Source organism: Nelumbo lutea, chromosome 4 (genome assembly GCF_056320005.1).
Source record: "Nelumbo lutea isolate HS-2025 chromosome 4, American lotus-T2T, whole genome shotgun sequence".
Classification (NCBI taxonomy): Eukaryota; Viridiplantae; Streptophyta; class Magnoliopsida; order Proteales; family Nelumbonaceae; genus Nelumbo; species Nelumbo lutea.
This window is the reverse complement of record NC_142687.1, coordinates 97,814,227-97,831,006: the sequence shown is the minus strand read 5'-3', so window position 1 is coordinate 97,831,006 and position 16,780 is coordinate 97,814,227. Positions and strand designations below refer to the sequence as shown.

Here is a 16,780-nt window from a genome sequence, read left to right as displayed (position 1 = left end):
AAAATAACTTCTACAAACGGTTGGCATGCACATAAACCAAAGTTCACTTTTTACATTTTTGATGTATGCAGAAGAGCAAGAGAGAGAAAATGTTGAGATGGTGCCTATGTGGCACTATCAATAAACATTTATTGAATAAACATAAACGGAACCAAACACCCTCCTAATAAAAAGGAAATAAAGAAAATCGAGGGATAGGGGAGCGAGCTACCTTGCGGACTTGGGCTCAAACCCACTCTCACCAGTGTAGCCTCAATCAAGTAGTTTGGGGCCTTCAAATCTAGTTTAATTTAATCCCTAACCTGTTGCGCTTCTTTGGTTAGTGCATCACCGTCTAGTCTCCTACGGTGGTACTCCACTTGTTTATAAAAGGCAAGGCCCTCTTTTGTACTACAAAGAAATACTTGACGTCCACTTTGGGACCTTGGATGGAAGATCCTCCAAGGATTTTTCAGAAAGGTCAAAAGGAGAAGTAGTGTTTGGTTTGATCGGGGTGGTGTTTAATGAAACATAAAGACTTGAATATGTTGATGTCCATTGAGAGGTCATGTTGCTTGCCAATGGAGTCCGCACCAATAGCTATCCTAAAGGTTTTAGTGGAGAGCTACCCTAAAGTTATCAGATAGTGGTTTAAAATGTTGGTAATGAGGGTTAGAATGGGGAACCTTAGCCTACCCTCGAAAGTTGGCTCATAAACACAAACTTCATTCCCACTATAGTAGGAAGTTTGAACCGAAATGACTCTAGGATATTATACTCAGCTCTGATGTGTTGTAGGCCAGCTATAGTTAACTGGGTGGGGGTAAAAGTCTCCTTGGCAGCTGATGTTTTCTGAACTAACTCCCTATACTCGGAGGAGGTTGAGTCTGGGAGCTCTTCCTCCTCTATGTGCATGACTCTTTCCTTATCTCGAGGTTCACCTCGCTCTCTCTCAAACTTAACATAATTAAAGAAAACTAAACGGAGAAGTATGGATTTGCCCAATGCAGATTTACACTACATAGTTATAAACATTCAAATGGACAATAACCCATATTCTATGCACCAAGGCCTGCCCGTGAATTGGCATCAATTCTGAGCTAGCACCTACCCCAACAGTACTTTGAGCCTACAAATTTTGACTCTGGGCTGATCAATCATTCTCCCAAAACTGAAAATGAAAAGGCTTAGAACATGATGGATCACTCAAAAAGAAGACAAGAAGAGAGCTCAAACTATGCGAGTTAAGCTTAGAGTTGTAAGGTTTTTTTTTATATTTAAATTTCCATGTTACTGCAACAATATTTGTAGTGGGGAGGGAGGGGAAGAGAGCACATAAAGGATATTTAGCTAGGATTAATTATTTTTCATAAACTTTTGGCATCAATCTTGCCATTAGAGCCTTTCGTCTATTAGTTTCAATTTGAGGTGGTGAAGGTGATGTATACGAACTAGATTGAGTGGGACAAAAATTTTTCTATCACTAGTTCGAATTTTCCCCCCACAAACTTGCGCAATAAAAACATCCCATGGCATCACAAGACGCCGTGTGTCCTCCCACATGCAGGCACCTCTGCCTCGTGTGGAGCTAATGGGATCTCATTTTTTCCCAAAAAGTGAGTTTGAACTCATCTCTCACTCCTCTCTCTTGAATCTCAGTCTCTCACTCGAATTCTCGACCTGTGCTCTCTAAAACCCGTTAGAGCTTGCCGAGTTCGAGTTCCCTCTTTTGATGTTGACAACCATTCCGGGAGATACATCGGAGGTATGTTCCCCTCTTTACTCTCAGTTCTGATCTTAGTATCTCACTCCTCTATCTTGACCTGCACTCTTTAAAACTCAGATAAAATGATTAAAGTATTGGTATCGGGTATCGTATCAAACAACTTGGATATAGATAATGATGCAAATACGCTTTGAAAACACATGGATATGGATGAAAAAGATGGAAACGCATGGATACACTAGGGAAATACATACAAATTTCATAAATATATTAATACGCTAGGGAAATACATACTAATTTCATAAATATATTAATGGATATATATGAAGAAATATATTATGATTAATGAACCGAGATGCATAATTTTAGTAATATTGCATCAATCAATAGTCAAAGACACTAAACATATGCACCTATTATATTTTAATTATTATATCAATTATTTTTTATTTTACTATTTTAATTTTTTTACATTAAGAAAAATTCAATTAAATATTAAATTTTCAAGTGGAAATTAAAATATCAACTATTAATTTATAAAATTATAATATTAACTTAAAGTATATAAAATTTGTTAAAATTTCTAAGATGCATATCATATACAAATTCATAAATTTTAATTACTAAAATAATTATTCCATTATTAATATTTTTATTTATATAAATTTATGAAATAAAAAATCATTTTTTGAAATAAATGTAGATTAGTGGATTTGATAGATTTTATTTAATATTATATTCTTCAATATTTTGTGTATAATATTTTTATTTTTTTTAAATAATAAATATGTTGTTATTACTTATTAATTTAAATTAAAATATTAGTTAATAACTAATTGTTGACACAAATTTTGCGCTAAACTTGGAGTACAAAAAAAATGTAGACAAATTCAAAGGAATTTAATTTAATTTTTTTTTTTTGCAGAAATTTAAGTGGGATACAAACTCTCTTTTTTCTTGGCAAAGAAGATCATCTGATTCTCGTCTTGTATGAAATCCGAAACTGCGACTAGAACTTGCAATTAGGAGAAGCAAATAACGCTCAAACTTATGCAAGCGAAAATTTACTCACGCTTAATCAATGATGTGAACAGTTGAAAGCAATGTCCTTGCTTGTAGATTTGACAGAAGTCTTTTGAATCACGAGGATTTGAAGATCAGAACTTCACGGGTTGATGTGGTAACAATTTTGGTACTTCAATAGTTGAAGAATTATTTGTGGTAACAATTTTGTTTCTTTTCCTTCTTCTTCGAAAGGAACGGCAGCAGTCGAAAACGAACTAGGTGGTTAAAGGGGGAGCCGAATGAGAGAAAGACCCCCGAACTAAAAAACCCCATCCTCTTTTATAATAAAAGCCCACCCAATTCTTCATTCAGATATGAATCATGCATTTAATTTGGGGGGACCCACAATCTTGCTGATTTAATATTTAAGGATCGATTGGTGATTTTAAAAGCTTATAAGGAAAGGGGTTGGCTTTGTCCCCCTCCTATTTAAAGCCAAGTGCCACTTGGCAAAAGGGGGTTGGGTCCATACAACTCTTGATTTTTTTGGCCAAATTTGACTTCCAAATTCGGCTAATCCATGAAGGATCCTATAGTGTGAATTCCTTTTTAAATGGGATTCTCTCAATTAAGGATTGTATTATTTTGTAGGCTTACTGGTTTGAGATCTCCAATTACCAAATTGGTGATCTTTGTATGAATAAGGTTGACTGGAAGAGGTTTGACACTTGCCAAGACATTAGACCCACATAAAGAAGGAAATCCATTAATTGTATTAAGCTAATCTTCCTTGAATCAGCCAACAAAATTTTCCCTTTAACCAAATTGTTAATGGTTGTCAATCAATTGTGCCCCACTAAAATTGATTAGAGAAAATCTCTCTAATTGATTATAAGAAAATCTTTCTAATTGCCATTAATGGTGGGCTTTGTCTCAAAATTCTAGCCTTTACGTGGTAGGTATTCATTGCTCTTATTCAATTTGACTTATAGTAGGCCTTACCCAACACACTCTTGGGTTTGGATTTAATGGTACCTCTCCACTCAATTATTTTTGTGGGAATACATTAGGGGGCCCATTTTCTAATTATACTTCGCATTAGGTCCCATCCAAATCTTTCTTAGTCCCAAATTTTGTTATTCAAATCCATTTCATATTGGGCCCAAAATTTACATATCAACATTAATAAAAGTGTATAAAAATTTTAAGATTTATACCATGTGCAAATTTATAAATTCTAAGTATTAAAATAATTATTCTATTATTAATATTCTATTTGTATAAACTTTTTGATATTAAAAATCATATTTTTTTATATAAATGTGGATTTGATACATTATTTATTCTATTAGTTTATAAAATACTATTTTTAAATATTATTTTTTAATTTTTAGTTAGAGTGGTTAAATATAAATATGTGTTTTTATTTAAATTGCATGTGAACAAAAAAAAGTTAATAAATTTTTTATTTTACTTTATATCATGAAATGAATCGTGGCTACTAGTTTGGAAACACAGTGAATTCTAAATTGTATGAGGTGACCTGAGTTTGAATCACCTCATTCACATTTTTATGGAGATTACTAAATAGATGCATGGTGTATCGTGCGTATCGGCCGATACAGTGCAATACAAGGTGATACACATTTGAATCTGTTTGATACGAATGATTGTTCCCTCTTTTGACACGGCCGGTCGTTCCGGTAGAGTTCCACCACTTGCAATTGGATACCTCATAGTAAAGAATTTATTCTTTTAGGCTATGCTCGTTTGACAGAAAATATGATTGGAACATTGAATTGGGGTTTAAGGTTTGGAAGCACAAAATCATGAGCTTTGTTCTAACTTGTGATATATAGAAAGCACAAAATCATGACATGTAACTGCACCATTTGATGGAGTCCCCTTAAAGGAGGTGGATCATCTAGCGTCCTTCCCCTTCATCAAAAGTCTAAGTGTAGTATTCTTTTGCCACTTTTGCATTCTAGGTTTCAGGTATTAAAATTGTATTTGTGATAGAATGCAAGGGAAAATTCCCAATTAGTTCCCTGTACTTTGGGCCCCAAACTATAAAATGTGACTATTCAATACCCAAACTTTCAAAACGTTACAATCCAGTATCTATCGTTAATCAACTGTTAACCTATTGTTTAAGTGGAATTTGAAAAAGACACAAATGCCCTTTAAGTGTCATCTAATTTTCTTTATAAACCATATAAACATTGTCAAAAAATTAATAGTCCCAAACCCTTGCCTCCTCCATTCAATATAGTTGGGGTCATGTTTGAGCGGGCATTCTAGTGACCCCAACTTTCTTGAATATAAGAGGTAAGGATTTGGGATTGTTGATTTTTTGTCAATATTTGGATGGTTGATAAAGAAAATTAGATAACACTCAAAGGGCATTTGTGTCTTTTTTCAAATGCCACTTAACAACTGCTTAACAATTAGTTAACGATAGATACTGAATTGTCACATTTTGAAAGTTCGAGTGCTGAATTGTCACATTTAAAAGTTTGGGGACCAAAGTGGCACTAGGCCCAAAGTACATGGTGCAAATCGGGAATTTTCCTATAATGTAACAACTAAAATTGGGTTGAAAAAATTCAATATGAATAGTAAAACCCTAATGTTGAATGCTCCACAACATAGAAAAGGGGAGTGGGTTAAGTACAAATAGAAATAGGGAAAATTCCACTTTAGTACCTTGAACTTTGGGGATAGTGTCAAGTTAGTACCAAAACTTTCAAAAAGCGTCAACTTGGTCCCTACCAAGATTCAAAGTATAAAAAATGCCAAGTGTATCGGAAAGGCAATTTTAAGAGACGTATCGGGATACGCCTTGGATATGCATGCGTATCGGAGAAAAACTAAGATATGCATAAATACGCTTGGAAACACTATAAATACTTTAACAAATCATAAAAATACATCAATTACATTAAATATACATCACTGAAGTGTATACACATTAAATTAATATATTTTAATGGTTTTATAAAGAAATACATTGTAGGTAATTATAATTTCATTAAAAATCCTTTGCTTAATTATAATTTATAAATTATAATTCTTAAGTTTTAATGTTTTATGGGATGGAAAAAAACTCAATTCTCCTATCCAACCATAAAACATGCATTGATACAACTTCTAAGTGAAAATATAATAAATAATTATTTATTATTTATTTTCAAAAATTATAAAAAATAATAAACATTATATAATATATTTCAAAAAATAGTTATTAAAGAGGAAATTTCAATTGCTTTGTGGATATGATAGATCATCCATAGAATTATAATATATTCAATCATTGTGATCAAATGATAAAATATAATTAATTAACTATTTATTTTTTAATTCTAAGAATATAAAATAAAAATATAATTATTAAATAAGAAATTTCAATTGATCTGTGGATAGGAAAGATCATCCATAGAATTATAATATATTCAATTGTTGTGATCAAATGATAAAATATAATTAATTATATTATTATTTTTTAATTCTAAAAATATAAAAGATAAAAAAATACTAACGAAGAAATTTCGATTGCTCTATGGGTATTATAGATAAATCCATAGATGTAAAGCATATTTAGTCTTTATAGGTAGAGAAAATTTACATTTTCAAAATTTTTATTAATTTATATTTTCCCCAAATATGTTGATAAAATTTCCATAAATTTATTAATAACACAAAAAAAAAATTATGATTTTGAATGTAAGAAATGCAAATCAACATAAATTTAAACATTCAAGAAAAAAAGAAATCACAATATATTATAAAAAATTGAAAAAATTTACCTATTTTTTGCCATATTTTTACAAAATTTAAAATTTTTGTAATAAAATTAACGATTCACACTTGTTTTTTGCATTTTTTTGCAAATCTAGCACACTAGAAATGAGGTTTGGAGTTTTAGAGTCATTTGGGGGTGAAAGAAGGCTTATTTCAAGGAAAATAAGCTTGTTTTTCCCCTTTATTTGTTTTTTCAGTTTTTGGCTGTCTCTTTTTTGTCGATACGCTACTAATACGTACCGATACACCCCTGGTATGCCTCTGATACATTCCAATACGGTCGGATATGCATGAAAAAAAAGACAAGATGTCTGATTTCTATGCATAACTTGTATATGTTTTTAAAAGATACAATACGATACACCCAATACGGGGTGTATCGTATCGAAATTTTAAACCTTGGTCCCTACCGTTAACCAATCATCAGTTACCCATTGAAAATGTCAATACTACCCTTCAAAAAAATACACTATTCATTGCCTTCTACTTTGAAATTGAACTGGGTAAGGTGTTTGAGATTCAAGACTAATGAGGTCATTGTCTTCTACCTTTAGATCTGAAATGCATTATTGTTTAGTTTTTTCTTTGCTTTCAGTATCATATTTCATATTTTTTTTCTCTTTTTCTTTGAATATAACCGGTTCAATCTGATAGTAGAAGATAATGAACAATATCTTCTTTTCAATGGTAGTTTTGATATTTTAAATTCAAGTATTAAAGTGAAACTTTCCCTAAAAAACATACAGACAAAAAAACCACACTTGCATCTACCGACGGGGAAGCAGATGGGGTGATTTGAGTTCCAGAGTGTGTAGGTCAAGATGGAGGAGCGAGAGATTGAGATCAGAACTAAGAAAGTTCAAGTGATAAGTCGACATCTAAAGAGGGAACTCGAACTCGACAAGCTCCGATGGGTTTCAAAGAGCATAAGTCGAGAGTTCAAGTGATAGATTCGAAAGACGACAAGCTCCGACGGGTTTCAAAGAGCATAAGTCGAGAGTTCAAGTGATAGAGTGAGATATTCGAAAGAGAGGAGTGAAAGATGAGTTAAACTCACTTTTTGGGCGAAATGGAAACTAATGTCCAACTCATTAGCTCCACATAAAGTAGAGGCGCCCGTGTGTGGGGATTAACTTTGGCTGTTGGAGCCCAACGGTATGCGCCCTTGATAAGTTCCTGGACAGGACACGCCCATGCTTTGATTTTTAGTCAAAATAAATTAAAATATAATTATTAATTTACCCTTTTTCAAGTTAACGCGGCATTTTCACAGATTTTTTCAACAGCTAAACTTTGAGAGGACACGCGGCGTGTTGCGATGCCGTAGGAGTCGCTCACCAGGGGACAGACGATGTGAGCTCCCATTTATTGCACGTCGTACAGCATGACCCTATCGATGTATCACCCGGGTTCTCCAACTTACCTCGAGCTCTTTTCCGAGTAATGGGAGGACCTTCATCGTCATCATCATCTTCCGCTCAGAGTTTTATTAAAACTTGAATAGGACCCTCGTTGATTTGTGTGGGACAGGCTTTTCCATGGCTCGAGAACGGAGTCCTTGTACGTGTACGCCATTACTTTGTTCCTCTCCGTTTTGACCTTACCACCGATGCGGTATCTTCAAATCACTCGTGGAAATACAAGATCTAATTAGTTATTTTGCATCCGATTGATTTGTTCTTATCCACTTAATTCCTCCTCTGCGAGGGACCGGTTGTGGCTTAAAGAAACGAACAAGGAATCCAAAAGATGGAAATTTAATACAGGGGGTTTTGATATATAGATCAGGTTTTGCGTCTTCAAGTTTGACTGGCTAGATCGATGGGAAGCAGCTAATAAATTACAGCGAGGGAGAACAACGGAGGAGTTTGGTTCGTTTTAATTTTATTTTAAAAAATATTAGTTAAAAATTACATCCATATTAATTAAAGGCCGTTCCAGTAGACGTAAGCTAACACGTAACGTCGCACATAATTATGTGGACTTAACTTCGAGACAGAGAGATGAGAGGGAGAGAGAGATGGAGCTACTGTATCTGCTGTTCTCCATCATCTACAACTCTGTGACATCCTCCGTTCTCTCTCTTCTTCTCTTCTTCCGTTCCTTCCTCCTTCGGCGACGAAGTTGCTTTCACTCCCTCGGAGCTGAAGCAGTAACTCTCTACCAAGGCACGGTGTGGCACGAGCGCAGACATCCCGTCCACCACGCATTTCGATACCCAGTTCGGTATGCCCTCATCGACCTCGACCGCGTGCAACCCGGCAATCTTCGTAATCACCTCTCCGCCCACCAAGCCCGGCAAATCACCGGCACCACCGGACCAGCGTAACCTCTCTAGTCCCTCTCTCTCTCTCTTACAGTGTCAGCAACTAAACTTATACGCAGAAAGGCTTGTTCGTTACTGAAGAACATGTATTCTATCATATACTTTGGGTTAGACTTCTCGGTTTGGCTGCAGTGGCTTAGGTGGATTAGCTTTAGATTTCAATTTTACATGCCTAAGTTGAGTGATTTTTGGCGAAATGTGGAACTAGGAATGAATTAAGACGTTTTATTTATCTGATAGCCTTTACCTATCTCCTTAGCTGTTTTTGTTACTTTCAGAATAAAAATGATCTATATACCAGTTTAGAAGTGCGGAACTGTAATTCGTTTATTTATTGCCTTCCCCCTTTTTACTTATCTCCTTAGCTTTTTGGTTTTTAAGTTTCCTTTCCCTTTTTTAGACAATTCTATTTTTGGAACTTGACTCAATGTCTTGTACATTTCTTTTGTAGGTTCCTTTTGACAATACCTTCTAGTGCGGGATATGATCAAAATCCATTAAGCGTATATTATTGTTATGATCTCGAAGGCACAACCCCCCAGTTGAAGAGGTGCATTGCTGAGGTAGGGAACTTTGATACTCTTTTCTTAGTTGTCTTTGAGTGTATTTGTCAATGAGGACATTTGAAATAATAAAATATTACATTCAATTTTGTTAAAATGTTAGGTCATTCTTCATAGGTCAACAATCCAAAATACATGAGCTTGGAGGTTGGTCTGTCTAACCAAGAATATCATATATAGTAGGAAGTGAGAAACGACCAATGTGAAAAAGCCGTTTATCTTCATCAAGTTGAGTAGTCTAAATTGTAGGCCTATCCCTTAGATTGGCTGCAAATCAAATCCATGCTACTATTATCTAAACCTATTATATTCTTAAACCACAAGGATTCCAACTGCTAATTGTAGGCCTATCCCTTGGATAGAATCTTATTGACAACAGATTGGGAGGAGCACTGGGGGGGGGTTACTTCTAGAACTCTGCCTAGGTTAACCTTAGATCATTGGCTCATTGTTTTAATGAGGGGGAATATTGGCAATAGAGGGCCATCACCTTTCAGATTTGAGAATATGTGGTTGTCCCACCTGGGTTTTAAGGAGCTAGTTAAGGATTGGTGGAATGGGAGTGCCCCAAGGGCCAATGGGGAGGGTATGAAATTTCATTGGAAATTGAAGGAGCAAAAATTAAGGAATGGAATATCCTTCACTTTCGTTCTTAATGCAAGTGATGGACTACTTTGGCTTTGGAGTAAAATGGTGCAAATGGATCTTGGGATGTATTGAGACTTGTCATTACTTAATCCTAGTGAATGGGTCTATAGTGGATCATTTCCTAGCCACTGGGGGAATTAGACAAGGGGGCCCCCTTTTCCCATTTCTCTTTACTTTGATAGTAGAAGTGTTGGGGAAGTTAATTGAGAGGGCAGATTCGAGGAACCTAGTTAGGGGGTGGAGGGTTGGAAGAGATAGGTTACGTATCACACATCTACAATTTGCTGATGATACAATCCTATTCTATGAAGGGGAGGATGTGAGATGGGTCAGAAATTTGAAGACGATAGTGCAGTTGTTTGAAAAAATGTCAAATTTGAAGGTTAACTTTGACAAGAGTTGTGTGGTAGAGGTGAACATGGAAGAAGGAGAGATGAGGGAAAGGGTTGAGATTTTGGGTTGTGAGGTGTCATAGTGAACTATGATATACTTGGGTTGCCTTTAGGGGATCCCGAAGAATAACAATTTTTGGAACCTATTAATTGATAGGTTTACGAAAAGGCTAGCCTCTTGGAAGAAGAATTTTTTATCTCTAGGGGGTAGAATCACTCTGATTAAGTCTACATTGGTTAGCTTGCCGGTGTATTACTTATCTGTGTTTAGAATCCCAGGAAAAATAAGTAGCGCTGAAAAAGTTGATGAGAGATTCCTTATGGGAGCCAGGGGAGGAAATGAAAGATCATAGAGTGAGTTGGGAGATAGTCTCCAAGTGTAGAGAGGAGGGTGGTTTGGGATTGGGCAATATCCAGAAGAAAAATGAAGCCTTGTTGGGGAAATGGTTGTGGAGGTTTGGAGGGGATAGCGATAAGCTGTGGACTAAGGAAATATTGAGTATTCATGGATAGGCAGATGATGACTGGGACTCTGGGCTTGTGGCAAGGACTAACATGGTCTCTCATTGGAAATGCATACATGTCATTCTTCCCTCGTTTCTACAATACATCATGTATGATTTTTGCTCTGGTAATTAGGTTAAATTTTGCGAACATTTGTGGGTGGGGGAGGTACCCTTGAAAGACCAATTTCCCTCTTTATTCTCCCTCTCCCGTTTCAAAGCCAGTTTCTGTCTGATCTTTTGGTCCCTTTTAGGTCAAATTTTGGGTATGATTGGGATTTGGTTCAGATGTAAATCAGTCATCTAATATCAAGATTAAACTTAGTGATTAGCAGAATAGAACAGATCTGAATAATTGTATAAGAGAGGAAGATGGCGAAGAGAAGAGGTAAGAGAAGAAGTCAAATTAATCACCCTTCTCCTCTAAGCCTATTTTATTAATCTCTAAAAAATTGATGATGACAAGTATACCCTTAAGTGGGCGGCCAGCTTGGCAGTTACATAAAGAAAATAAAATAAGAACAAATAATAGGCCCATTAAGTGAGGCCCATCAACATAAAATAAAAGATAAAATAAAGGATATCACACGAAAGGCTGTTAGGGCCCATTCGGCCCAGTCTCTTTACACTCCCCCTCAAGCTGAGCATAGATGTCAATCATGCCTAGCTTGCTTATATAGTGTGTCAATTTCCCCCTGGGAACTCCCTTGGTCAAGATATCAACCAGTTGCTCTTCTGATGTGATAAATGGTAAACAAACTTCTCCTGAAGAGACTCTTTCCCTTATGAAATGCCTATCAACCTCAATGTGCTTAGTTTTGCCATGTCGAACAGGATTATGTGCAATGTTGATAGCAACTTGGTTGTCACAATAGAGCATCATTGGTTTCTCGTAGTCCACCCCCAATTCCTCTAGAAGGGATCGTAGCCATAGTAATTCTGACACACCATGAGCCATTGCCCTATATTCTGCTTCAGCTGAGCACAATAACCAGAGGTGGACCTTCTGTCATCAATACATCCTGCCCAATCTGCATCAGTAAAGGCTTCCGGTTTCATGTGACCATGCTTAGCAAATAGAATACCTTTCCCTGGAGTACCTTTCAAGTAGCACAAAATCTTTTCTGTGGCAGCTAGATGAGTATCTCTGGGAGAATGCATAAACTAACTAATAACACTGACTGCATAGGAAATATTTGGTCGAGTCATGCAAAGGTATAACAGCTTCCCAAGCAGTCTCTGAAATACTCCCTTATAAGACAAAAGTTCACCATCTGTGGCAGAAAGCTTATGATTAGGATCAATGGGAGTGGAGATGGGTTTAACTCCAAGTTTACCAGTTTCGGCAGGAAGATCAAGGACATATTTGCGCTGAGATATGAATATACCATCCTTAGATCGAGCAACTTCAATGCCTAGGAAATACTGAAGATCTCCCAAATCTTTGATTTCAAATTCAGAGTTAAGAAATGCTTTTAGTTTACTGGCCTCTTCAATGTCATCACTCGTGACCACAATATCATCAACATAAACAATCAAGAAGGTCACCAGAGAGTCATTTCTCTTCAAGAACAGTGTATGATCAGATTGTGTTTGAATGCAGCCAAAAGAGACAAGAACAGCCCGAAATCTCTCAAACCAAGCCCGAGGAGATTGTTTGAGACCATAAATAGATTTGTGTAGTTTACACACCTTGCCTTTCATTTCTTTCCCATACACTCCTGGAGGTAGAGACATATAGACATCTTCATGCAGTTCTCCATTCAAGAAGGCATTTTTAACATCGAACTGGTGTAGGGGCCAATCAAAAGTAGCTGCTAGAGATAGTAAAACCCTGACTGAAGTCATCTTAGCTACAGGAGCAAATGTCTCAAGATAGTCAATGCCATACATTTGGGTGTAACCCTTAGCAACCAACCGAGCCTTAAACCTCTCAATAGAGCCATCAGAGTGATATTTAATAGTAAACACCCATTTACAACCCGCTGGTTCCTTCCCTTCCGGCAAGTCCACAATATCCCAGGTATGATTCTTATGCAATGCATCAAGTTCGGTCATCATAGCTTCCCTCCATTCAACTTGAGATAAAGCTTTCGGTACAGACCTGGGTGTCACATGGGAATAAACAGAGGCAAGAAAAGAGTAGTAGGAAAGGGAGAGAAGGCTGTAAGATAAGTGTTTGGAGATACAATGGGTTGTACACTTCCGCTTGCCCTTGTGAAGAGCAATAGGAAGGTCAAGGTCTGGAACAGTCTGAGATGGGTCAGTAGAGGGCTGACCTGTTTCCTCAGGAATGATGGGAGTGGCAAGATGCTCTTCTGAAGGAGTGGAAACAACCTGCACATGTCTGAATCTTTGCCTTTGGTACCACCTTTGGAGAGCAGGAGCAGAAGCAGGAGGGGGAGCAGGGACATCAGGGGTAGGTTCAGTGGAAGAGGTGGACACCCCATAATCGAACTCACAAGGGATGGGAAGAGGAACAGTTGGAGACATAGCAAAGTACTCATCAGATTTCTCCCCCTCAAGAGGAATACTAAAAAAGGGAGTCAACTCTACAAAGGTGACATCCCGAGAAACAAAGCAGGTGCCACGAACTGGATCAAAACAGCAATAACCCTTCTATGTGGAAGCATATCCCAAAAACGCGCACTTATGAGCCTTAGGTTCAAACTTGTGCCTTTGGTGACTATGAATATGCACATAGCAAGTACACCCAAACACATGGAGAGGAAGAGAAAAGAGATCCTCATCCGGGAAGAGAAGACTAAAAGGGGTTTTAAAGCCAAGGACCCGGGAGGGCATACGGTTGATCAGAAAGGTAGCAGTAAGAACAATATCTCCCCAAAACTTTATAGGAACATGGGATGCAAATAAGAGGGATCTGGCAACCTCAACCACATGCCTGTTCTTTCTTTCCGCCACCCCGTTTTGTTGCGGAGTGTAGGAACAAGAACTTTGATGAATAACCCCAAAAGTTTCAAGATAGGTGGAGAGGGTTCTCTCAAAATACTCCTTAGCATTGTCAGAGCGGAATATTTTGATACGGGTATTAAATTGGGTGAGGATGAGTTCATGAAAAATTTTCACAATAGCTGGTACTTCATCCCTAGATTTCATGAGATAAATCCAAGTGTAACGTGAATAATCATCAATAAAAAGGATAAAGTGCCTATAACCCCCCATGGTTGGCATGTGATATGGCCCCCACACATCAGAGTGAACAATATGGAAAGGAGAAAATGATATTTTATTGCTAATTGAATAGGAATGTCTATAATGCTTTGCCAACTCACATGATTTACAATGAAGACTCGATAAAGACACTCCTTTAAACATATCTAGGAACATATGACTCAAAGTAGAAAATGACAAGTGATCAAACCGAAAATGACATAATAAAATTTTGTTAACAGACTCTGACACGTCTGACTCTAAGGCAACTCCATGAGGTGGTCCCAAAGCTTGATCTGGTGTGTCCAGCAAGTATATTCCGTTCGCCTCATGGCCACTCCCCATCATCCTCCGAGACTGCAGGTCCTGAAAAACACAATGAGTGGGAAAGAAAGTTATGTTGCAATTCATTGACTTTGTTAAGCTACTAATAGATAAGAGGTTTGTGTTAAGCTTAGGGACATGAAGAACAGAAGATAAGAACAGGGTGTCAGAGGTCTTTATATCACCTTTACCAGAGATGGGGGCAAGGGATATTTTCTCTTTCCCAGAAAGGAGGTGATATGAGCAAAACAGGTTAGATAGGCTGGTCATATGGTTCGATGCACCGGAATCAATAATCCAAGGGATTTTATGATTACCTAAAGCTGAAGCATGATTCGTAGAAGCACGAGTACCTGAGTGAGCAAAAGCCGATGAAGATGATGTACTGTTGGAAGGGTGAGTTGAAGAAACCGTAGCTTCCAGGTGATTTAGGAGCCTCCCATACTTCTCAAAATCTAGCTTCATTGCAGCCAACTGCTCAATAGTTGATTTTTCTTCGCTTTCCTTCCCCCTTTAGGCATTGTAGTAGCATTAGCAGTCTTGGATTTTCCCACCTGACTGCCCTTCTTAGGGTTATTATTGTTCTTAAACCTATTAGGAAGAAGTTCAGGATGAATCTTCCAGCAGGTGTCCTTTGTATGCTGTGGTTTCTTGCAATATTCACACATTTGCTCTCTTTTCTCAATAGGGCCCTTCGGTTTCATTCCCGCATGTGCAAAATGTTCTGTAGATGGACTCTGCAACTGCACCTATCGCCTACTCTCCTCACTACTTATCATAGCGTATGCCTGTGAAAGAGTAACCTCATCCCTGGCCAAAATGTTTTGTCTGATAATATCAAACTCAGGGTTGAGTCCAGTGAGAAACTAAAACACCCTATTTCTCTCCACTAGTTTTCTATACATTTCAGCATCATTTTTACTCTCCCATACCACTGTCTCCATAACATCAATTTCTTGCCATAGGGATTTTAGTATAGAGTAGTAGATTGCCACACTCTTCTCCCCCTGTCTCAGGTTCTTCACATCACTTTTCAATTTGTATGCTCTAGCTACATTCAATTTCTATGAATAGGTCTCAGTTACACTGTCCCATATCTCCTTAGCCGAAGACATCCAGAGATAATGCTGGCTTATATGGGGTTGCACAGAGTTGACTAACCATCCTATAACAATATAGTTCTCTTGCATCCATCTTTCAAATTCAGGGTCTGCCTCTTCGGGTTTCACCTTGCTGCCTGTGAGATACTCGAGTTTTCCTCTACTACAAACATAGATTTTTATAGACTGTGCCCAAGTAAGATAGTTTGTCCCATCTAGCTTAATTGTGGTAACACCAGTCAAGACGGAATCTATTGAAGCAGGTCCAGAAACTGGCACCTGCTTGAACTCACTTCCGTATGCCTCCATTAATCAAATGGAAATCAAAGAACAGAAAGTTTTGACTATGTAAACTTACTTGAAGTCAAACCAGAACTTGGGTGCTAGAAAAACTAGGGTTTTGCTCCGTCCAGCAGATGGGAGGAAGAGAGAAGACACTGCCGCACCCACCAGACTAACCCAAACTCTTCCAAACCTGAACCGCCCTCCTTTAGCAGTCACAAGACACCTTCCAAGCATAGAGCGCCACACCCAAGCTTCACCTTTCCTGGTAACCTTGAAAATCTCTAGTCGGCTAGGGTTTTGGGCAGCAACAAAACAACATCACACTTTGGCAAAATCTGGCCATAACTAAACTCTCCAAACCCTTCTACCAACTAGGCAAGTGATTCTCTATACTATAGAGAACCTATCTCTCCATACACTCTCTTGATTTTAGAGTGTACAGGAACAAGTAAAAAAGAAGGAAGAGGAACTGAACCTGCTCTGATACCAAGATGTAAATCAGTCCTCTAATATCTAGATTAAACTTAGTGATTGGTAGAATAAAACAGATCTGAATAATTGTATAAGAGAGGAAGATGGTGAAGAGAAGAGGTAAGAGAAGAAGAAGTCAAATTAATCACCCTTCTCCTCTAACCCTATTTTATTAATCTCTAAAAAATTGATGATGACAAGTATACCCTTAAGTGGGCGGCCAGCTTGGCAATTACATAAAGAAAATAAAATAAGAACAAATAACAGGCCCATTAAGTGAGGCCCATCAACATAAAATAAAAGATAAAATAAAGGATATCACACGAAAGGCTGTTAAGGCCCATTCGGCCCAGTCTCTTTACATTAGGAGAGGCCTTAGGGAGTCAGAATTGTGTATTGTTGTGGATTTAATTCAAACTTTGAATGGGGTGGTTTTGGACCCTTCAAAAAGGGATAGTAGAATTTGGACTTTGTCCCCCTCTAGGG

General features: G+C 37.4%; 1 protein-coding gene across 1 annotated transcript in view; it reads left to right on the top strand.

Moving 5' to 3' along the window:
• The first annotated feature begins 7,906 nt into the window (after positions 1-7,906).
• The window catches only part of LOC148862098 (DUF1365 family protein), a 52,486-nt gene continuing 43,612 nt past the window's right edge, over positions 7,907-16,780 (top strand). The window contains exons 1-2 of the mRNA XM_088985152.1: positions 7,907-8,836; positions 9,289-9,400. Coding sequence (XP_088841278.1) covers positions 8,532-8,836; positions 9,289-9,400 — 417 coding nt within the window. The 5' untranslated portion in view covers positions 7,907-8,531. The remainder of the gene's footprint in view (positions 8,837-9,288; positions 9,401-16,780) is intronic.